General features: G+C 46.5%; 4 protein-coding genes across 9 annotated transcripts; 3 read left to right on the top strand and 1 right to left on the bottom strand.

Moving 5' to 3' along the window:
• The first annotated feature begins 651 nt into the window (after positions 1-651).
• Positions 652-4,472, top strand: sycp3 (synaptonemal complex protein 3). Of its 3 annotated transcripts, none has more exons than XM_082540162.1 (9): positions 652-799; positions 1,021-1,164; positions 1,247-1,325; positions 1,582-1,616; positions 1,824-1,941; positions 3,051-3,150; positions 3,277-3,375; positions 3,661-3,765; positions 4,198-4,472. In XM_082540162.1, exons 1-9 carry the CDS (start codon positions 667-669, stop codon positions 4,249-4,251), a joined length of 867 nt encoding a protein of 288 aa, XP_082396288.1. In that variant the 5' UTR covers positions 652-666; the 3' UTR covers positions 4,252-4,472. The 3 variants fall into 3 exon arrangements, with proteins under 3 accessions (XP_082396288.1, XP_082396289.1, XP_082396290.1); XM_082540163.1 differs by having other exon boundaries at positions 692-799; positions 1,024-1,164; XM_082540164.1 differs by having other exon boundaries at positions 721-799; positions 991-1,164.
• A 1,010-nt stretch (positions 4,473-5,482) lies between these two features.
• Positions 5,483-10,345, top strand: LOC309710562 (uncharacterized protein). Its single transcript, XM_082540153.1, has 11 exons — positions 5,483-5,631; positions 5,724-5,927; positions 7,303-7,360; positions 7,446-7,821; positions 8,207-8,301; positions 8,379-8,465; positions 8,539-8,614; positions 8,823-8,914; positions 9,721-9,842; positions 9,933-10,032; positions 10,124-10,345. Exons 2-11 carry the CDS (start codon positions 5,794-5,796, stop codon positions 10,199-10,201), a joined length of 1,218 nt encoding a protein of 405 aa, XP_082396279.1. The 5' UTR covers positions 5,483-5,631; positions 5,724-5,793; the 3' UTR covers positions 10,202-10,345.
• Positions 10,346-11,275: 930 nt separating this feature from the next.
• On the top strand, positions 11,276-17,271 carry LOC309710016 (uncharacterized protein). Its single transcript, XM_082539108.1, has 14 exons — positions 11,276-11,353; positions 12,053-12,136; positions 12,248-12,359; positions 13,549-13,665; positions 14,405-14,521; positions 14,937-15,035; positions 15,442-15,567; positions 15,699-15,796; positions 15,873-15,962; positions 16,083-16,131; positions 16,398-16,462; positions 16,775-16,896; positions 16,987-17,086; positions 17,160-17,271. Exons 3-14 carry the CDS (start codon positions 12,284-12,286, stop codon positions 17,235-17,237), a joined length of 1,137 nt encoding a protein of 378 aa, XP_082395234.1. The 5' UTR covers positions 11,276-11,353; positions 12,053-12,136; positions 12,248-12,283; the 3' UTR covers positions 17,238-17,271.
• A 149-nt stretch (positions 17,272-17,420) lies between these two features.
• Positions 17,421-22,111, bottom strand: lyrm5b (LYR motif containing 5b). 4 transcript variants are annotated; one of them, XM_082539112.1, is made up of 4 exons: positions 21,334-21,558; positions 21,155-21,253; positions 20,723-20,788; positions 17,421-17,630 (listed from the first exon to the last, which is right to left on the bottom strand). In XM_082539112.1, exons 3-4 carry the CDS (start codon positions 20,765-20,767, stop codon positions 17,424-17,426), a joined length of 252 nt encoding a protein of 83 aa, XP_082395238.1. In that variant the 5' UTR covers positions 20,768-20,788; positions 21,155-21,253; positions 21,334-21,558; the 3' UTR covers positions 17,421-17,423. The 4 variants fall into 4 exon arrangements, with proteins under 4 accessions (XP_082395238.1, XP_082395235.1, XP_082395236.1 ...); XM_082539109.1 differs by lacking the exons at positions 21,155-21,253; positions 21,334-21,558 and adding an exon at positions 21,739-22,111; XM_082539110.1 differs by lacking the exons at positions 21,155-21,253; positions 21,334-21,558 and adding an exon at positions 21,910-22,111.
• Between the last annotated feature and the right edge of the window lie 44 nt (positions 22,112-22,155).

Raw genomic sequence — 22,155 nt, 5'->3', positions numbered from 1 at the left:
AGTTCATGGCATATTCTATAATTCCACTTTATTATTTCGTTGTAAAAAAATCATAATTTGTGAGGTGAACATTCTTGAAAAGGCTGATTATTGACCTCTGCGATGTATGGGAGGTGTAATGGCCTCAGATTTGTAAATATAGTTTGGCCAACCTATAATTTCAGATTCAAAAATAATTTTAAAAAAGGTGTTTTTTCTGTTAAAAAACAACCCATCAAAAAATATGGTTTGTCTCTTTTTGTGAGATATTTTAATAGCTATGTTCTGCTGGTTGGTGCAAACCTGCTACAACTACTGCAGGAATTTAAAAAATACTTTTAATAAATGAAAAACTCATGCTGAATACTCATCCAGTTTCAGGTAAAACTGAACTTATATAAACTAGAGCAACTCCCTCCATTCTTTTCACGTTAAAATTCAATTTGTTACTAAAGCAATAGATCGAAACCTTGTAAGTTCAGTAAACATTTATTGTTATTAGAAATCATTTGGTAACAGGGTGGTCTGCCTGATATCCTAATTATAATTGATTTCTTATTTACTTTGTATTTTTTATTGAATATTTCTTTGATTTTTTTTTACCATATTTATCAAATTGTATTTGTGATCTAATATTAAATATTTGTTAATATTCATATTTACGTTTTTTTTTTAATATTGACACTAATGTCCTTCCATACTTGGCCTTCTGTTTTGTGGGCGGAATTCGGGGAGATTCGGCGGAGCTCGGCATACTTCGGGCTAAGGTTGTGGCGGGAATCTAGCGGATTCAGCAAGCTAGCAGACTATTTTCATTCAGGTTTGTTTTTATCTAAATAAAGGAGAATTAAAACTAGAACTGCTTTTCGGATTTAGTTAAAATTGAGCCTTGTCCGCTAGTTCGCTTGAAACTAAACAGGTGTTATTAGCAACATTTTTTAATTCTTTAATACCTTATTAAAAAGCTAATTTTATTATTTAAGCTAACATTAGCACTGGGTGGTTTGCCAGCTTTCTTTTTCGTTTTGTAACATTTGGCAGCAGTAAAAGCTAGGAGGATGGCAGCAGCCAGGAAACAGATGAAAAAGAAACTCCTGGAGGAGAGAGCAGATAAAAAGGCTTTTGATTTTACTCCTGAGGCGGAGAAGAAGGAGCTGAGTGGCTCTGAGGATGAAGTCAGAGAAGGTGAGCTGGGTCACCCAGATAGCTATAGGAGCTGATTTTAAGGTGTTCAAAGTAAAATATAACCACTTTCTCATGATTTAAGATGAAACTCCAATAGTGGACAAGCTGGTAAAGAAGAGACCGGCTGACTTCGAGGAGGAGGCGGTTCCCTGTGCTATGGGGTATTTATTATTTCTTCATTAATAGTTTTGTCTTTTAAAATAGCTCCTATAGTTTCCCCATATAATAAGATCATGTTTTAAATGTCATGTTTGATGAGCCTAACAGTCCAAAACCTGAAGATATGAAGCTTATTGTTATACTATTAAGATGAAAATGTTCAAATTTGATAAAGTTGATAATGAAACCTTCATTTCATTGAATTTAATGTGTGTTTAACGCCATCAATCTTGGCATGTTTCCTCGTTTTATGTCCAGAAATGAGGTGCAGTCCATGTTGGAGAAGTTTGGAGGTAAGAAGCGGTTTGTATTTAATTTGTTATTGGAAAAATCATTAGGCGTAATGTCATCTTCGGTCCCTGTTAGACTGCTCATGTGTCAATATAACACAACATATTTCAGCATTTTGACCGAAGAAAGTATGAAATGGTTTACAGAAAAGCAGCGGTGTTTCCTCGTGTTTTATTAGCACAGTATCACATATCTGTTTGTCCTCCCAGCTGACATCAGCAAGGTGATGCAGGCCAAGAAGAAACGTCTGGAGTGTCTGACAAAGAACTACATGAAGGGAAGCCAACACAAGCTGGAGCAGCTGTGGAACAACTACCATAGCCAGAGGTTATTCCTGCTCCCTCCACTTCAAACACTCAGAGAAATGGTTGAAATTCAGTCTTAGAACAGTCACCACATCCTTTAAAACGAGCTCCAGAATCATGTCACGACTTCCTGTGAATCACTCAGCGCTTTAAAGTGAAAGACAAGGAAATTAAATCTCTTTAAATATCCTTCAAATCTGAGTTTTTGTCATTTAGTGTCACCAAAAGATGCATAACTGAGCATGTAGGGAGACATTTACCTAAAAAATAGTCATTTCTGGATTCTCAGCGACTTCACGGCAGCATTGACGCGACCAGGGTGAAAAGAAAATTAGGATTTTAAAATGTCTTTAATTTCCTTATGTTTTGTAAAGACTGTGAGAGCCAGAAATAATATTTAAACCTGTTCCATTTTAAAACACTGTAAAAGACTGAAAACAAGAAATAAGTGAAGGTGACACAGGGTTTTTTTCAAACAGTTAAGTTTGAAAAAGAAAACGAATAATTAAAAAACATGTTAAATTGTAACAGTTATGCAGTTAATTAATGAATAGATCAATTAAAAGACTTGACTTCCCCAGTTTATGGCTGACGGTGAGCTCACAGAATTATACAGGCTTCAAATAAGCACCTGTACGGTGAAAGGTTGGCTGGTCAGCCTTTTAATATCAGCAGATGCAGGAGCTGGTTTTTGTTCTGGGACATTGCTTCGCTCTCTGTGCATAACTTTCTGTTTAACTTTTTTTGTTTCTCAGAGAACGTTCGTGTTATGAAAGCGAGGCGGCGCGCTCGTCCCGTGAAGAAGTGCCGTCTACAGAGCATAAACAAGAACGCTTTAGCCTCACTTTCTCTGTGGGTGGTCGTTTCACTTTTAAATAAAGGCGCCTGTTGGCAGCTCTGTAAAGGCAGCGGGCGGGTGTGACCTGTCACAGACGGTGTCCTGCAGAGCGTTCTGGCCTCGGCCAGGATAAACATCAGCTCAGTCAGAACACTGCAGCTCAGCTGCTGATCCCGAGCCTGTGTAAACACAGCACTGTTTGAAAATTTCAGAAATTCGTCTTCAAACTGATGTCACAAAGGTCAGTTATTCAATAACTACATGATTGGAAATCATTTCTGCTGTGTTTGCAGGCAGAAGATGACGCAGCAGTATTCCCAGCAGGTGTCGTCAGCGCTGCAGCAGTGGGAGACCGAAGCCCAGCGAGCCGAGGAGCAGGAGGAGAAGCTCAACGTCAGTCCCCTCCGTTCACTTTAACTGTTTTAGCCTCACGTACTGCACACCGACGGCTTCAGGTGCTTCACCTGTGATGGCGATGAAGGGCCATCGCCGATGTAGACTCTTCCTTTCTGTCTGCAGAATCTGTTCCGGCAGCAGCAGAAGATCCTGCAGCAGGCCAGAGTCGTGCAGAACCAGAAGCTGAAGACCGTCAGAGAGCTGTACGAGCAGTTTGTCAAGGTGAAGCATGTCAGAAGCAGCTCAATGCAGCTCTGTCCCGGCCTGCACACCAACTCTGTGTTTTTACTCAGAGGTCTCGGGAATACCCACGCCTGTTTCTCTCTGAAGTGCAATATGTCAAAAACAAGTCCACACTGCACAGCTACAGGGGCCGCGATAAGCAGAATTTAAAGGGTGACCCCTGCAGACGTCACTGATCACCTGAGGATGTGTTTCAGTTTGTATTAAAGCTGTGGTTGTGGAAATCTGCCTGAACTGCTTTTCTGTTTTTTGTTTGTTCTGTAGAACATGGAGGACATGGAGAAGAGCCACGAGTCTTTCCTGCAGGGGGCGCAACAAGAGCTGAAAAAGGAGATGGCCTCCCTGCAGAAGAAGATCCTCATGGACACGGTGCGTTCAGCCAGCAGCAAAACATCACATAAGAACAGGAAAGGGAAGTTTATTCATTAGTAGTTTTTTTCTAAATAAAAGCTCGCAGTATGAATCTGTGAGTGAGGAAGAAGAAGAGTGAGGTCACACAGGTTTCTGCCGACTGTCTGAATGTTCAGGACAGAAACGGCAGACGTTCAAAGGGCCAGTTTGATATGAACCCAGACTTTGATCTGATGGGCGATGGAGTTTCTATCATGAGCTTTATTGCTGTCATTTATTTATGTTTCATTTCTCACAGACTCTCCTCACATGAAGTGATGAGCTCGTCTCGTTTGTCTGTAAAGAGAGCAGCAGAGAGACTTTTAGCTCCTGTCTTTGCTGTTCCCTGAAAACGTTAAAAACACTGATAAACACGGGTGCTGACTCTGTGATGTCGGTGTGTTTCCACAGCAACAGCAGGAGATGGCCACAGTCCGCAAGTCCCTGCAGTCGATGCTTTTCTAGGCCGCCGCCCTCCGGAGGCTTCAGTTCTGCTCGTTCCTTGCGGTTCTCACAGGTTTCATTAAAACATGAACTGTTCTCGCCCGAGTTCTGATTTCACTGCTGGGTTTGTGGACGAGCGGCTCCAGGCTGAGCTCTGTGATGACGCTGCAGTTTCCATTCATCCTTTCATTCTTTGCTCCTGAAGTTATAAAAATAAAGAACGTGTTGGTGATACAGCGACAGCTTTGATTAGTCTGCTTTTTATTCTCCTCATTACTCGTTTGTTGTGTTAAAAAGCTTTTCGGCAGCGTCCTGAAGCTGTGTGTGAAGAATTTGGTGTTGACTGTGAGGCGAAACGAAGGAAAGCTGGAGCTCATCACTGCCCAGGAGGAGAGGGCAAAACAGCACTCAGCTTTTTAAAATATTTTAATTTGTTCATTTTTTCCTTTTATTTATTTTTTATTTGAATTTTTTGTTCAATATTTGTTCATTTTTACCTTTCAAATGGTTTAATTTCTAAATGTTTTTGTCATTTTGCCTCAGCAACTCACAAGTTTGGGTTTTCTTTCATATATTAAACTCTGGCTTTTTAACCACATAGAGAGGAGAGAGTTTTAAACAGTTTTTGAACATCTCACATGGGGTGGGGAGGTTCAACACACGCTTTTACCTCCGCTCGCCGGCCTCATCATCTGCTGACCAGGAGAGAAGCCCCCTGTGAAATTCACACCAGCCGACCCTAAAGGAAATCCAGGTGTATTGTACGAGACCACACCCACCCCAACATCACCTGTTCGTCTCCCCCTGCCCTTGGGAAGAGAGTGCTCAGTCAAGTTCAGATCACAGCTTCACTGATTCTCACAGATCAGCAAGAACTAAAACAGAGTTTGTGGTAAACATTAAGCTGTTAATGACGAGCTTCTGTACGTGGGAGTCAGTGGAGTCAAGTAACAAAGACCAAGATATCACTGACTGACTCTGCTTCTCCTTATTTCCTGTTTCTGTATGTGCAGCTAATCCGCGAGACTCCAGCCAAAGCAGCATTTCTCAAATCTGAATCATGCAAAGCTGCTTTAATAGACTCAAAGTTTTTATGTAGCTCAAAATATTTTCCTCTCCACAGCTTTGATTTATTAACAAAAATATTTTAATGTTACCCAAAGGTTTGAACTTTTTTTTAAATTTATCTAAAACTGAAAGTCGTCCGGGCCGCCGGGGGGACTCTTGGGTACTTTTCCCGGTGACACCGGAAGTTTTCGCTCTTATTGTGAAGAGAACTTCCTGTTTTGGTCCAAGCGGTGGAGTACCGTTAACGACCCGAGAAAGAGGCGAAAGTTTGATTCCTTGGTTTTTGGCTGCGTGAGTTTCGGTTCTCCGGGTTCGTGCTTGTTCCGGACGGCGGTGAGTTGTTTGCTCGCGCCTCTCGGAGCTAACTCTCCGATCTGCGCACCGTGTTCGCTAAACGCGCCTCCCTGTGCTTTGTTCCCACTCAGCGGCCTGACATGAGTCTGAGTCTCAGGTGATTCGAGTACCAGGTCTTTGCTGGGGGAAGAAGAGGAGAGCATGGAGGGCAAGTTAGCGGACAGCCCGTGTTCATCGGAGCCGGACAGCCCGGGGGTGCTGAACCGAGGCTGCCTGCTCGACTCGGACGATGTCCCGTACCCCGAGCTGCCCGTCATCGTCCCGGAAACCCCCAGGTACCCTGCACCCGTGGCACGTTAGCACACATACAGGAAATTACACGTACATGTAGTCCGAGTTCCTGGAAGCTGCAGTAACAGTTGCTCTGCTGAGAGTCTGGGGCTTCCCTGTATTTGTGACCTTTACTCTGGAGAGTACACACACTTCCTGTCTGTGGTGCACCCTTAAATGTATGGACTCCGTGAGGAAGCTTCGGCCTCTGCTCACACGGTGAGCCGGCCTCTGTGACCCTCTCTCGAGTGTTTATTGGTCCCTCGCATGTGATCGCTTTCAGGCCAATAGCACCACCAGGACTTTCCTCGTAAACGGCAACAACAAACTGCAGCGATGACAGACAGCAGAGGAGACCGAGCAGGTCCAAACAGTCCTCTGCTGCAGGGACACAGTCACACCTGCTCCGCTCTCTCCACACCAGAGTCCGGGCAGGCTGAAATCTGCTGCTGTGTTTGGATCCCAGTAATAAAGCAGCACAGCCCAGCTGGACGCTGATCCCATCGCTCTGTTAGAAACCAACTGCACGTGTGCTGACTGCTCAGCAGCTGTGGGAGTCAGAGACCGTATTTAACTCCTGTGCTGACAGGTCAGCTGCTGTTTACAAGCCTCCCAGTGGAACAAACCCTGTTCGTGTAACGCTGGACTTCAGCCTGTTTCACTTTCAAACAGAAAGTGGACTGTTTGCAGTTACGGGGGTTTTCCAGTAGGAATGAAAATCTATTCTTGGAAACACTTTCTGTTTCCTCAAACTATCAACAGTTGGTAGAGGTTTTCTCATTAAAGACGACGTGACTAACATAAGGAGAGGGCGACTCCGCTCGCTTCATGTGGCGGTGGTGGTGGTGGGGGAGGGCAGGCTTTAACTGGCCAATTGTGACCCGAGCCCGAAATGGGCCAATGATGAAACTGAGCGAGGGCACGACTACCGGGACGGGCAGCGATGTGTCACACACTTTGACTCATAGATTATAGTTTAGCCCAGTGTCCACAGGCTCTCCTTAAGTTATCACTGATGATGACCTCACAGTGGTCATGTGACCCTCGAGACGTTCCAGCCCAAAGGTGACCGTAGTTTTTCCTTCTTCACACGTTCGCACATCGTGACGACATCATTAAGGCTGTACTCTATAGTTCCTGTGACTGTAGAAATGAGGTCAGAGGTCGGGGGTTTCCTTCGGCGTGGGGATTTTAGATAAGAGTGCAGCTGGGTGGATGAGGGTTGCAGTAAAAAGTTCTCAGATCAAAGATGTCTGAGAACGTTTTGTTCCTGCAAACAGGAACACACAGATATTTACCGCCAGGGTTTCGGTATTTATTTACTTTGTGTGATGGGCGTGTTATTTTGGTGCTGAGGTGAAATCTGTCTCTTTGCTCCAGCCCGCAGCTCGCCAAGCGGCGGAGGCGTCGGCACGTCGTAGAAGAGCATTTCAGCCCGGTGAGTCGCTGCGCCGCTGCCCTACTGAATCCCTTTGTAACCAACTCTTCATCGCAGACTCACAGAGTCATTTCATTCCCCTCAGGTGCCGGTGGACAGCTGTCCAGAACCAGACTGTCTCACCCCCAGCAAGCGAGCTTTTTCACATAGTTCTAAACGCCGGCGGCTGGCCAAACAGAGCGCCGGCTTCGTTCCCGCGTCCTCTCTCAGGACGTTTGCTTTGGGCAGCTGGCTGGAAGCCCCGCGGTCCACTGCATCCTCATCGTCCTCTTCGTCTTCTTCCTTTTCGTCCTCTTCCTACCTCACTCCGGTATCAGTCCTTCAGCCGAGACCAAATGAGACGAATACTTTGGCGTCACCGTCACCACCTCCAGCAGCGGCGTCGAGCTCCAACTCGCTGTCCTTCCTCACCGAAGAGGAGAGGAGGTGGCTGAACGGTGATGAAGGCGGCACCTCTGCAGGTACGAGCGTTCGGCGGTCACACTTCCTGCCTGAATCTGAGCTTTACAGAAACGTCTCTGAAGTGATGGCGTTACTCTCCACCAGACTCCATTAAAAAAAACAGAATTTAGCCTCATAGAAGACAGCAGCTGTTCTCCTGCTGCTGCTCAGCTGACTTGGTCTTATTGTGCAACTTCACATTCACAGTTTAACATCCAGACGTCACAGGAAGCGAACAGAAAGTTAACGTTTTGAGGTAAAAATCGATGTTTTTTCACTGGAGTCTGGTGGAAGTTGGCGGGTGTTTCTGGGAACAGATGAAGAAACCTGTTTATGAGGAAACTCATCAGCTCGAGTCTGAGTCGTCAGACAAACTCAGTGATGTTTCTGTCGTTTCTCCTGCAGCTGCAGTGGAGCAGATCATCATCAGCGACGATGAGGAAGCCACCGTGCGTTCACTACAGATGGAGGAAGACGAGGCGCTGGCCCGCAGCCTGCAGGTAGAAGCTGACCCGGACAAAAACGCCTCACCTGAGGCAGAGCGGACAGGTGTTCACGTTTCCTTTTCATCCTTCAGGCTCAGTTTGACCGAGAGGAGTCGGATCTTCATGGCAGGCACCAGCATCATCACCACCATCACCTTCATCAAGAGAGTCACCACAGGGTGAGACAGAGTGAAGGACGTGTGCAGGTACAGGGTTCGGTTTGTGGACTCAGGTGTGACCTTCTCTCTGCAGTTTTATCCCTACGTGGAGCCTCGCTGGATGTCTCAGGTGCTCGCGGCCGTCTCTCCTCTTGTGGGGCTGGAAGAAGGTAAGACATGGTGATGATGTCACTGGCGTTTAGAGCAGCGATTAATCGAGCGTTCGCTGGTAAACAAGAGCCTGCTCACACCTGATTGGTCAGTAGGAGGGAGACTGAACATGTGATCTGTGACCTCCTGATTCTCCAGCTGTGTTTAGAGTTTCAATCAGTTTGCAGTCATTTTGCTTCTTCTGATGCAGCTGATGTGTTTCCGCAGACCTGATTGGTCAGCGTAGAAGACGTGGGCAGGGCAGGAGGAGGAACGGCATACCCGACTTTTCAGACGACCTTCAGGGAAACGACTACGAGGTGAGGAGGCTCCTAGGACTGATGGAGGAGGGAGGCCTCACATTTGTTTGAACTGAAGTGTGCTGCGACCTAATCTAGGTCAGCTCCACCCACCGGTTACCTGGAAGTCCGGGACAGCAGAAACAAATCAATCATGTTGGTGTTAGAGGTGTGGCGATCATAACCACTGCTGAGCATCGGCAGCCTCAGCACCTGGGGGCGGTTTAGCAAGAACACATGGGACACGGAGTCCTGAGAGGCGATTGGTCGACCAGAGTCAGCTGAACTTGGCGCCTTGTTTGTGGCTCAGCTGCAGAAAGCTTTGATCCGGTCAACGAGATTTAGTTCCCATTCCAGAAAAACACTGTTCCTGTCACATCAGTGTTGCAGTATCGCTCCGGCACGGCATCTTTGCAGGGGGAGGACACGTAAGCCTAAATTTCTGGCTTTAACTCGAACCCGCTTTACTTCAGTTTTATTTACACAGCACGCAGTCACCACAACAGTCACCTCAGGGTGCTCCGTGCTGTACGGCTCCCAACAATCATGTGATCCCCTATGAACAAGCGCTTGGTCACAGTGGGAAGGAAAAAGACCCAGGCTCAGGGAGGCTGTCTGAGCGGGGGAGGAAGTCGGGAAAGACGCGCCGTGGAGCCCGATTTTCTTCTCATACTCTCAGTCCTGAATCGCGCGTTCCGGAGCCGATGATCGCGATATTCAAACGGACGTTAAATTATTACAAACGTTTTTCCTGTCATAAATCTGTGTGAACATACGAGTCACCGTCAGACAAGCGTGACCCCGTGACCCCTCTGCTCGTCTTTCAGGCTCTGCTGGAGTTCGAGGAGCGTCAGGGCGCCGTGGTATCCAGGAAGCTGAGTCGGCGGGAAATCCAAAGGTTTCCCACCAAGGTGTTTCAGGGATCCAGCAGTGGCGGCGGGAACACGCAGTGAGTCTCTGAGCTCGCCGTTTGTAACGCTGAAAACAAACGAACCCCGAACCTGCACGCTAACACGTCTCTGTGCTGATTGGCCGGCAGGTGTCAGATCTGTTTCTGCGACTACAGCGACGGCGAGAAGCTGAGGATTCTGCCCTGTTTCCATGACTACCACGTCCAGTGTATCGACCGATGGCTGAAGGTACTCCGGGGGATGCGCCGTTCGCGCTCCACTGTTTTTAGAGCCCCTCCTTAAACGCCGTCTCCTCACCTGTGTCTCCCCTCCTCCTCAGGATAACACCACCTGTCCTATCTGCAGAGCCAACCTGGCTGACGGAAACGCCGTCGCCCCCCCGACCTCTGACCTCTGACCTCGTTTCTACAGTTTTCTATCGGAGCAGACGGGTTCGTGTCTCCTGAAGGACGACTCAGACTTCTGTTTTTCAGTTTTTTATATTTTTATTTAAAGGTTTGTCGGTGCTCATGTGACCACAGGAATAAAACAATAAAACCTCGCAGCGAGTTTTTTCATTTATTTAGTGACGAGCAACCAGTGCTTCTTAATATTTCATCTTCTTATGTCTTAATGTTGTTTGTTTTATTTTTTTAAGCCTTAGTTTGTTTGACATAATTTTGACTTTTCGTAAAATATTAATATTTTCTGTAAAATATTTTAATTTCTCCTCTGAACAAAAATCAGAAAAGCTGCGACCTGTTGCAGCAACAGCATCAAACTGTTTTATTTAGTCTGCTTTGTGTTGATGTGTCTGTTCCTCTAAATGTTCAAAATAATACAAACTGTTATTTAGATCATATATTTAATTCAGTTCTATTTTATTTACAAGGCACCAAATCATGACCACAGTGCCTCATGGTGCTTTATGTTTTATGGTAAAGACCCTAAAATTATGCACCCCAACAATCAGATGACCCCCTGTGACCACTTTGGGGACTGTGGGAACGAAAAACTCCTTTTTAACAGGAAGAATCAGGAGGCTCAAAGTTGTGAATCGTGACGCCTTTACTCTCCACCAGACCAAAAACATGAATTTGACCTCACAGGAAACGAGCCGCTGTCTCCTTTTCTGCTGTGGATTTGTGTTTTTCTGTGACTTTGGCTTCTCGGTGGGTTAGTGTGGATCAGTGTGGAGCTGATAATAAAAAATCCATGTGAAACTTTATTATCCAACTGTTACGGTTACAGTAGACGCAACAAATCCAGCCTCGGCCATTCTCGACCTCAAACACAGATACATAGGGTATCCTTTAACTTCTGTCAGTTCCCACAGTCTCAGCAGGTGAGTGGACATCAGTGATGGTGAGTTCAGGTGAAGCAGAAATATGAACGAGTTTTAATTGTGTTGGTGAAATGAACTCTATTCTCTCATTAAACGTCAGAGCCGCTCAGATCTAATTAAAGAGTGGGCGGGGCTTGTTACACGTCACGTATATGTATAAAGGTTGGAGAGCTTCCCTTCCACCCAGCGTGTGCCTCTAGTATCAAATGCAGACCTCCAGTCAAGGTAGGTGCTCTGTGCTCTCCTCTGTTGTTCGTATTATGGTTATTATAGTAACTATAGTTTAAACTAGCAGCTTTCATTCTCATGATTTCACCACTGCGTCATGAATCAGCTTAAATCACAAACTTTTACTTTCGCTTCCTCGGCCGTGACAGCCGGATCATCCGGATCCTTTCCCCCTTCAGCTTTTTGTGAAAGCGCTAGAAATCAGAAATCAGAGAGGAAAGTGTGGCTGGCTGAGAAAGGATTCGGACCCACAGAGTCAGACTTTACAGGAAACTCCCCCAAACCACCCGGAAATATCCCCTCTGACACTTAGGCGCAGTGTTTCCTCCTGATCTGAGCTTCATCCTGCAGTTACACGTCTCTGAGAGACGCTCGGTTTGGGGCAGATGTGCCGATAGACACACCCCTGCGCCACCGTAACATCCAAACACCGTCAGTCCAGGGGCGTGTCCGGGGACAGGAGTGCATGGGGTGGCACCCTCCCTGATCACCAACCACCAGGAACATTTACCCAAGTTCTTCACTGAAGTGCACGTTATTGTACTGAATCCAAGTATTTCAGTTTTACTGAGGCAGATGTTACATTTCCGACACTTTATTTTCAATTTTCTTATTGGTTCGCTGATTAACTGCATTATTGTAGTTGTAACTGGGTCATAAATTACATATTGTTATAATTCCTGTTATATCTTTTAGGACCTTCAAGCCTGTAGTTGTGTTCATTATCAGGAGCCCCCCCCCCCCCCCTCATCCTTCTTCTTCTTTGGTGCAGATTTCCAGGTGAGGGAGAATCTGCTGTTTTTATCACTGGGCTCTTTGCACAGATCCATGGTGTTAAAAACCTGCATTTGTAATCAGTGACGGTTTTCTGATGAGTCGTTTCTCCTGCAGCTGTACTGGAGCAGTTAATCATCATCATCAGTGACGATGAGGAGGTCGCAGCAGGTGGAGGAAGACGAGGCGCTGGCCCGACGCCTGCAGCTAGAAGCCGACTCAGAATTTGGTAAATGTCATGGCCAGTGTTGGTCAAGTTACTTGAAAAAAGTAATCAGTAACTAATTACTGATTACTTCCCCAAAAAAGTAATCCCGTTACTTTACTGATTACTTATTTTCAAAAGTAATTAGTTACTTAGTTACATTTTAAAAACACGATTTACAACCTGAATAGGTGATAAATAGATCTTTCAGCCCAATTCTACTTTTTCTACATAATCCATCATACAAAATGTAATCAAATGGAAAAGTCTCTTTTTAAAACTTGTTTTATTAGTTTTAATCTTTTAACTTTATGCATCAAGCAAACATTTAATTATCTGCAACATTCTCTGACTGGAAGAAATTAGTTTAACATTTAAACCTATTTTCTGCACATTCCACACAAAAAATAAAATATTTTGTGTGTTTACACTCAGTCTTTCAAATAGATGCAAGTAAAACACAGCAGAAAATAAATAAAGTCAAAGACTCAGCGGTCCTGTTGCTCTATTTTCACCTGTAAAGCAGGAGTGGGGTAGGCGGAGGGTTACCCTGGTGCAGGTGTGCCGCGGTCAGTGGAAGAATCCGCGAGTTTCTCTGTGAGTTTCCCATTACGTCGTAGCTACTCGGTGCTTGTTGGAGGTTTAGGGGTTTTTTCGCTGTAAAAATAAGTTTTCTTCCCACGCACAGCGGACACTAATGTTTTTGTCACTTTTTATGGAATCAAACTCAAAGTAAGGTCAGTACTTCCACGCTTTAAACGCTGCACGCTCATACTCTCTCTGCACTCCATATGTGATCCATTGTCGATCTGCACACAGCTGTTGTCACGAACGTCGCACTCGCTTACGTCACTGTCGTGAGACATTCTCGCAAAAAATCACGGTTTTAGTAACGCAGTAACTCAGCGTTCCTACGGGAAAGTAACGGTAATCTAATTACTGTTTTTGCAATAGTAATCCCTTACTTTACTCGTTACTTGAAAAAAGTAATCGGGTTACAGTATCGCGTTTCTTGTAACGCGTTACTGCCCCTCTCTGGTTGTGGGGGTGGGGACTTTATGTAATTCTATAGAATTTGCCAGCTTAGACGGGCATGATGTCGGTATGAGGAGATCATTCAGTCCCATCGAGTTACCCTTTGAATATTTCAGGGTTTTAAACTCCTACTCAATAACTGATGAACTCTTAAATCTTTCCATCTCTTCTCCTGCAGCTGGGGTGGAGCAGATCTCCATCACTGAGGAGCAGCAGGCTGCGGTTCGTTTACAGCAGATGGAGGAAGATAAGCTGCTGGCCCGCCGGCTGCAGGCAGAGGACGACTCGGACATCGGTATGTGTCGGTCTTATCGGGGGGGGCAGACCTGCTGTCGGTCTGCTGCTTTTGTAAGTGAACCAAAGAAAATGCTAATGCTAAATAGCTTCTGTAACTGCTATGAACGTCATGTGACTGTGATGCTCGGCGTGAGCAGTTATATATTACAACTTCCTGCCACACGTGTCAAATGAAACACCGAACTAAGACTTTTCACACCTTTGTTCATTTTTTGTATTTGGCGACGTGCTCCTGATGAGACAAGCGCTCCGGCTAAAACAGATGGAGGACGACCATGACCAACTAGGCTCCACCCCTAAACTGGTCCTGATAATCTAAACTAGGAACAAAACAAAAAACAGGACCGCCAGTACCTCCCAATTCAGCCTGTACTTAAAAAAACAAACAACTGACGGAGGTGACGGGCGACCATGCTCCGTCTTCTCTGAAGGCTCGCCTTCAGGAACCAATCAGCAGTAAGAATAAATCAGAGAAGCTCACACAGGGGCGCTGCTTGTCTGCCTTTTGCAGTGGGGAGACTGCAGCCCCCTCAGCCCCCCTCCTTCACACGGCCCTGTCCATGCTGTCCTGTGATTGGCTGTGGTCACGAGTCGATTTGCATTTTATTAAAGATAATTTTTAATTGGTTCTTTATTTTTAGTTTTTTGCATTTTAAATATCACTCGATGGTGCACGCGTCTCTGGGTCTAGCTTCTTTGGCCTGGATGGGTTCTGTGACGAGTGGTTTCTCCTGCAGCTGTGGTGGAGCAGATCTCCATCAGCGAGGAGGAGGAGGCTGCAGCTCGTTCGCAGCAGCTGAGGGAAGACGAGGCGCTGGCCCGACGGCTGCAGGTGGAGGACGACTCGGACATGGGTACGTGTTGGCGTTACACACACACATATGAATATTGGAACCCTTCTTTCACTGCTGCTTTAGTTTCAGCGTCTCTGACGGTTGTTGGCGACAAAAAAAAGCGGAACCGATCCTGGAGTTACTCTTCTCTCAGCATCAGGAACGTTAAAGTTCCCGATGCTTCCTAAGCTCCACTTTTATCTTTCAGCTTCTCCAAAATTTCCAATTTCCAACATTCATACATGTTGCTGATGACTCAAACGGCTGCAGGAACACGCCCACCCTCCACATTAGTTATTATTAGAACAGTTAACATGCATGTCACTCCTGCTGTCACATTTTGTCAGCGTGGTGTCTTTGAACGCAGCACGGGGGCTGTTGCCTCAGCAGCTGCACCCTCAGTGGAGGCTTGTCTGATCCTTCGTTTCTTCTGCAGCTGCGGTGGAGCAGCTCGCCATCAGCGAGGAGGACGCCATTTGTTTCCAGCAGGCGGAGGATGACGAGGAGCTGCAGGTGGAGGCCGGCTCAGACATCGGTACGTCAGCGTTGCGTTAGGCTGTGGTGAGTCGGTGAGTGAAACGGGCGCTGCTCTCAGGCGCTGCTCGGTAATCGCTGTTCGCCGTTCACTCGCAGCTGCTCGATGAGCAAACGTCGCTGTTCCCACTTCCACGCTTTGCATACAGGGCGGGATTCCCACTGTGGAAGAATGATTTTGTTTTATTTTGTATTTATTTTTTTAAATGTTTTGCCTTTTTAAATCTATATCCTTCATTCATCATCATCTTCATCACTACTGTGATGTTGTGGCACGGTGGTGTGGTGGTCAGCAGGGTGTGCTCACAGTGAGAAGGTTCTGGTTCTGTTCTCCGGTTCTCCCACAGTCCGAACTATTATTATTACTATATGATGATGGAGTCTGTGACGAGTGGTTTCTCCTGCAGCTGTGGAGGAGCAGATCTCCAGCAGCGAGGAGGAGGAAGAGGAAGAGGATGCGGTTCCTTCACAGCAGGTGGAGGAAGACGAGGCTCTGGCCCGAAGGCTGCAGGCGGAGGACGACTCGGTGCTCGGTACGTGTCAGTGTTGGGGGGCGGACCTTGAGAACGATGGGGAACGTCGGTATTATTGAAACATGATTGGCTGGTGGTGGTTCCAGCCTCCTGCTGAACCTTCAGCGTTCTTCTGATGCTTTGTTCTGCAGCCGCGGTGGTGGAGCAGCTCGCCGTCAGCGACGAAGAGGAGGGAGCCACTGGTTTACAGCAGGTGGAGGATCACGAGGCGCTGCACCAACACCTGCAGGTGGAGGCAGACTTGCACCAAACGCCTCACCTGAGGCAGAGCGGACAGGTGTTCACGTTTCTGTTTGTTCCTCCAGGCTCGGCTGGACCGAGTGGAGCACAACAGACACCGTCACCACCTCCATTATCACCACCTCCACCAGCGTCTTCTTCATCGCCTCCACAGGGTGAGGCAGCCAATCACAGTCTGATCGTGGTTTTCATATTATCAAAAGTGGTGCTGCGTTCAGGAAACGTGCGACGTTTTGCTTTGATTCGCTGACCGAGCCGTGACCTTCTCTCTGCAGGGTCGTCCCACAGAGCGCCGCTGGATGATTCAGGTGGCTCCCGGAGAAGGTAAGCACCAGAAACCAAGTACTACAGAGATGTGGTATAAATACATGCAGTACTTCAGTCCAATCAGGTCTTTGGAGTATTTGTAGTTTTTCTACTCGCTCCTGTTAAAGTAAAGATTTTTTTTCTCTCTATAAAAACTGAACAAACACAAGCTGCTCAAACCTGACCGACCAATCAAACGACAGCGTAGAAACCTGACCAATCAAACGACAGCATGACACTGTTGTAGAGCTTTAATCGGTCTGCTTCTGCTGATCGTTCCACAGTTCTGATTGGTCACGGCAGGAGTAGGGACGCCACATCTGATGACGCTGAAGGAAACGACTACGAGGTGAGGAGTCTGGAGGAGGGGGAGGGGTCTCGAGGAGGGGGAGGAGTTTCGATCATTCTGCAGACTTTGTTCACTCAGGGACAAAAATCCCGTCAGAATTTGTCTTTGGAGCTTTTTTTCCAAAAAGTTGTTTTGAATTTGGATCTTTCTTCTTCTTCTTTAATGTTTCATCTCAGACTTGGTTTGTGATCTCTTCTTTACGTTCCTCCTTCGTGTTACAGTTAAGCTCTTACAGTTAGACGCTGCAGGTATTCAACGTGGACCAATCAGGGCCCAGATGTCAGAGTGTTGACGCCTTTGCTCGTCTTTCAGTCTCTGCTGGAGCTTGAGGAGCGTCAGGGCGCCGTGAGGACCAATCAGCTGAGCGCGACGGACATCCAGAGGTTTCCCACCAAGGTGTTCCAGGGATGCGGCGGCAGCGGCGGGAACACGCAGTGAGTCTCCGAGCTCGCCATTTGTAACGCTGAAAACAAACAAACCCCAAACCTGCACGCTAACACGTCTCTGTGCTGATTGGCCGGCAGGTGTCAGATCTGTGTCTGCGACTACAGCGACGGCGAGAAGCTGAGGATTCTGCCGTGTTTCCATGACTACCACGTTCACTGTATCGACCAGTGGCTGAAGGTAACGCCGTGCTTGGTTATACGGAGATGACATAAACTTGGAACGCCACCTGACTCTGTCTCCTCCCCCCCAGGATAACCCCACCTGTCCCATCTGCAGAGTCAACCTGGCCGACAAAGACACCATCGCCCCCCCGACCTCTGACCTCTGACCTTGCTTCTACTGTTTCCTATGGGAACAGACAGACAGGAAGGAAGGAAGGAAGGAAGGAAGGAGGACTCACGCTTGTTTTTGTTTTGAATACTTTAATTTAAAGGCTTCACTCGGTGGTCATGTGACCTCAGGATTGGATCCGTAAACCTCAGAGCTGTTCGTGTCGTCACCGTTCGGTCGCCGTTTAGTCCTCGTAGTAGCGCTTCTTCATCGCTCTGTACTTCCTCAGGTAGTAAAGCGCCTCCAGCTCCCGGGCCACGTACTCGCCACGAGCAATCAGGGCCTTTATTTGCTCGGGGTCCTCCACCGCCTTGTTCCTGGCAAACGCCGCTCTCAGACGGTCGCGGAAGTAGTCACCACCTTTGGGGTACTCCCTGCCGAGGTAGAGGAGCTGCAAGGAGGAAGAGGATGTGTTAGCAAAGATATGTCTTTATTTTTACTAAAGGGCAAAAAGGCGGCCGATGTATGACGGCACATGATGATCACATGATCTCAAAATCAGCACAGGTCTTAAAATCACTCTGGACGATGATCTTAGACTGACACACCTCCAGAGGCCAATGTGTTTTATCAGGACGAGCAGCGGGAACGCTCCGAGGATCCACGAGCGCTTTTAGTGATTCACTTTACAAAAGGTGAATCTGAAATCTTGTCACATAGTCTTGCTTTGTAATTCCTTCAGCGGCGCTCCCTGCAGAGACCTTATCTTAGTCTAAAGCTGATAACAGAAAGTGTTTTCCTAAAGAGGGTCAAAGGTTTATCTGCAGATAGCTCTGCGGTCATAAAGGCGCCGCTGATCTCCATCCTACACGCTTCCTCATGCATAAAATCTTTAAAAACACTGATTGTTACAGTGTCTCACCTTACTTTCTAATTCACTCAGGAGGGCGGAGCTCCTGCGTGAGGTGGACAGGAAGTCTTTAAACCTTCACCATGAGGGATCACGAGTGCGGGCATCTTATTTTTTGCATTTATGAAATAAGAAAGCGCCGCCTGCTCCCTGTTTGTCTAAACTCACTGAGTTAGTTTCACCAAAGAAAAATGTGGTGACCATCTCAGGCCACAGCACATCTTATGTCACGTGTGCAGCTGGTTTCACTCAGAACCCGTTAAAGGGGCGGGGCTACAGAGGGAGGCGTGTTAGATTTCTGGGTTTTGGGCTTTAATGTTATTAAAATATTGTGATGGTGGGCTGTGAGTTTGATTGTTGGTTTTCTCTGCTGATGTTGTTCGCGGCGTAACGACGGCTCTGCCACTGAAACGTCCACTTTTTCACCCTAAACATGATGAAGTGTCGTCAGAGTGTTTCTGAGCAGATAATCTCAGCCCGATCCGATAAATAAGCTTTAAATATATCAGAACACCACTTCAGCGTCATTCTGACAGATGAATAAAGACCTCAGTGCTTTGGTGCAGACACTACAGGTTGTGCACGCAGTTGCATTCTTTTAATGCCCAGCAGGGGGCGACACTTGCTGCAGCGCCCTCTGTAAACACTGCTGACATCTTCACAGATAAACATGAAGCTTGAACATTTTGGTGGGGCTCAGCACCGCTTTACATGATGGGAGATTTGAGAGGCAGCTTTGTGCCTTCAGATCTGTTTGAGGTCATCTCATCATTACGCACCTCCGACGGCTCACAGTGGCACCGACGGATCATCTTAAAAGTAAATTATCTGTCAATAAATGTTAACAACATCATCATGGAGTCTTTGCTGACGCCGCCTGAAGTCTCATCATCCAAACTCCCGATTCTGACGTTTACAGCTGTGAAAACAGAAAATCTAGAATCGCTGGAGGACAACGTGTCACCGACAATGTTCCCTCTAAGCTGCCCACTGCTGGCACAGAAAATCTGCGTTGCGCACAAAAAAAATCTAACCTGCACTGAAATTAAAATTAAACTTTAACAATCCTGTTCTGCAGTGTGAGTCAGTGACTGGCTGCTCCCGTATGTGATCAGAACGATGCCACCTTATCCCAAAGTCCAGCCAATGATGCGATTCGCATTCGTATATACGCAGCTGATCAACATGGCTGACAGGCTCTGACAGCGTCCTTATGTGCGGTGCGGTGTTTTAGCAAAGCGGCTGATGTGGAGTGAAGCCACGTTAATGACAACGTGTACAACCATTGGAGATGTGAGCAGGACAGACGGAACAACTGACGGACAAAGTGAGGACTTTATACCAGTTTTTAAATTGTGTTGATCGGCCACGTAAAACCAGAGTTATGATAAAATATCTGCAGTGTTTGTTTTTCTTCCTGAATACTGTCGTTGTTTATATTTACTGCAGGAAGAAACGGTAAAAACTGCGTTTTATAAGGAAAACGCTCAAAAGCCTGTGAGCAAAAACACCAAAACTCCCAGCCTTTCCTATTGGTGGAAAAATGTACCATGTGGACCAATCAAAGAATGATATGGCAACATGGCCTTTAGTTGTTTAGGGAGGGGGAAGTTTTAGGAGTGACGGCGTGTTTGAGATGTGAGAGATTTGAGACGTTTAGCACAAATCTTGTGTAGTTAGTGTGTAGTTAGTGTGTAGTCAGTGTGTAGTTAGTGTGTAGTTAGTGTGTAGTCAGTGTGTAGTTAGTGTGTAGTTAGTGTGTAGTCAGTGTGTAGTTAGTGTGTAGTTAGTGTGTAGTTAGTGTGTAGTCAGCGTGTAGTTAGTGTGTAGTCAGCGTGTAGTTAGTGTGTAGTCAGCGTGTAGTTAGTGTGTAGTCAGTGTGTAGTGTGGTCAGTAGTGTTGTTGTGTGTCAGAACAATGAGGTGACTGCTGAGTGTTACAGGTGTTACAGCAGTGACACATCTGCTGCTGTCAGGCCTGCAGGTATCAGGCTGTTGTTCTCCTTCATCTCATAGTGGACACAAATTATTTTTGGAGTGGCACAAATAATTTGTGTGGCATCAGATTTGATGCAGAACAGCTGATTGTTCTGTGAATAGTTTGAAATGTTTGTTTAAAAACACCTTGGCTGCATTTTTAGGTAAACAGCTGCAAAACTTTGTTTCCATAACTCAGTTACTTTTTTGAAGAAGTAACTAAATAATTAATTGCCCAACATTGGTCATTATTTACTGTATTTGCAGACAGAGTTACAGACTCTCTCCCAGACCACAGACTCACAATACAGTCAGAGCAAAAAATAATAAAAATAAAGTTGTTTTCAAAATTGGAGTTCAGGTTATTTTTGCTTCCAATAGTGTTAACATGCTGCACATGAACAAGATTGTTTAAGTTTTCATTGTCAGTGGGTTAAAGCAGTTAAAAGTCGTCTAACATAAATGTAAATGCTGTAATTTGATTACTTTAGTAAACATGTAACTTGGATGCTGGCGTGACCACAGTGCACACGTCTGCTGCTGCTCACAGTGGTCCACGGGACGCTCAGGGAGTTTGTGTGTTCGCTCAGACACGTGGAACATTAGAGGGAACTTTGGTCATCGAGTTCTTTAAAAATGAATTTCCCCAACACTCACGTTCTTGTACAGTCGAAACACTTCAGACCTGAGTGGGTTGGCCATCTTCCTGGAGGACAGTCCGAGCTGAGAAAGGCAGAATAAACGCAAAGTTCAGATTAAAGAGGTTTAACCTGCTGCTCACGCTCAGTAACTGCTGAGGATTCAATTCCATGTGCAACACAAAGAAAACTGCAGCTCTGCTGACGAATCAACAAGAGAACCATCGAACCAGATCAGTCGCTTCACAGGAATCACAAACAGCGTTAAGGCTGAATGACGCAGTCAGATCTGAAGCCATCGGCTCCGGATCGGATGGCCGACTGTCATTTATCTGTGACAGCCGAAGCACTACAGGCGCCAGTGTAACAGTAACACTTTAAAAATAAACAACAATAAAGCTGTTTAATAATTAAATGTTAATAATAACAATAAAGTACATCTTGAATGTACCTGCTAACCTATTGTTCCCATGACGTTTATGGCTTTTGGGAGGCCAACAAAGAAACCGATCTTACACCAGAGTCCACTCACAAAAACGCAGATTTTCACCTGACAGAAAAAAGAAGTTTCTATTCAACTTTGCGTGACTTTACTGTTTCAGTGTTTTCTTGTGATCCGAACTAACTCACTAAAACATCAGAGTCGCTCCGTAACACAAACTAACGGACCAGTCGAGGCCGCTGCAGACGCAAAGCTCCGCCCTTCTGTGACGTAAAAATCCAGCTTTTGTGAATGGAGTCTGGTGGAGAGCGACCCGGTTCACTTCGCGGTTAGCACATAACCCACAGCGGCTCATCCAGGTGTGCAAAAAATTGGCACACCAGCACGTGATCTGTAGTGGGCGTGACCGCCGGCACCTGCTGCAGGTAACACTGTGTTTCCGCGTGTCTCTGCCTGCAGGTCTATAACGTTAGAAAGTACACGCAGTATCGCAGTACATGTAACGCACACCTGTCTGCCAGGTGCGCGTTAGATTAGACTGAAAACACGTTTAACGCTCAGCTCGTGACGTCATAAATACTATAAACACTTACAGGAACGTTTGAGGCTCGTTGGTCTCAGTTTTGCTGCAGGGTTTGAATTCCTGCGTGAAGTGGATCAAATGAAACGTCACCTTCAGGTGATTCACGTCAGGTGAGCAGCGCTAGCAGGAAGCCAACTTTGCTCTGAGCGGCTGAAAGAGAAAAACCCGACAATAAACTAACCGAGCCTGAGCGGGTCAAAGGTCACGCAGGGTTAAAGTTCCCGCGGTGAATCTGTTTCCCCCGCTGCTGTTGGTCTAAAACAACCCGCTGAGCTCCGGGTTCATCGCCGCGGAGCACGAAAACCTAAAAGTCTGAACTTAGTGAGCGTGCTGCGCGCTCACAGGCTAGCAGGTAAACAACCAAAGAGTGTGAGCGCGCAGAGAGAGTAACCCCACCCCGACACGCTCAAACCGCCGGCCCGCGAAA

This window comes from Aulonocara stuartgranti, assembly GCF_965226115.1.
Source record: "Aulonocara stuartgranti genome assembly, chromosome: 7".
In the NCBI taxonomy this organism is placed as follows: domain Eukaryota; kingdom Metazoa; phylum Chordata; class Actinopteri; order Cichliformes; family Cichlidae; genus Aulonocara; species Aulonocara stuartgranti.
The sequence above is the reverse complement of the archived record's forward strand: the minus strand, read 5'-3'. Positions and strand labels throughout refer to the sequence as shown.

Bases quoted from the DNA above. Each gene is read 5' to 3' on its own strand.
- sycp3 (XM_082540162.1), top strand. From the start codon at position 667: ATGTCCTTCCATACTTGGCCTTCTGTTTTGTGGGCGGAATTCGGGGAG. The intron at 1,617-1,823 runs GTAAGAAGCGGT...TTGTCCTCCCAG, and splicing joins CATGTTGGAGAAGTTTGGAG to CTGACATCAGCAAGGTGATG. The intron at 3,151-3,276 runs GTCAGTCCCCTC...TTCTGTCTGCAG, and splicing joins AGCAGGAGGAGAAGCTCAAC to AATCTGTTCCGGCAGCAGCA.
- LOC309710562 (XM_082540153.1), top strand. From the start codon at position 5,794: ATGGAGGGCAAGTTAGCGGACAGCCCGTGTTCATCGGAGCCGGACAGC. The intron at 7,361-7,445 runs GTGAGTCGCTGC...CATTCCCCTCAG, and splicing joins TAGAAGAGCATTTCAGCCCG to GTGCCGGTGGACAGCTGTCC. The intron at 8,615-8,822 runs GTAAGACATGGT...GTGTTTCCGCAG, and splicing joins TCTTGTGGGGCTGGAAGAAG to ACCTGATTGGTCAGCGTAGA.
- LOC309710016 (XM_082539108.1), top strand. From the start codon at position 12,284: ATGAGGAGGTCGCAGCAGGTGGAGGAAGACGAGGCGCTGGCCCGACGC. The intron at 13,666-14,404 runs GTATGTGTCGGT...TTTCTCCTGCAG, and splicing joins AGAGGACGACTCGGACATCG to CTGTGGTGGAGCAGATCTCC. The intron at 16,132-16,397 runs GTAAGCACCAGA...ATCGTTCCACAG, and splicing joins TCAGGTGGCTCCCGGAGAAG to TTCTGATTGGTCACGGCAGG.
- lyrm5b (XM_082539109.1), bottom strand. From the start codon at position 20,767: ATGGCCAACCCACTCAGGTCTGAAGTGTTTCGACTGTACAAGAAC. The intron at 17,631-20,722 runs GTGAGTGTTGGG...TCCTCCTTGCAG, and splicing joins TGTTTCGACTGTACAAGAAC to CTCCTCTACCTCGGCAGGGA.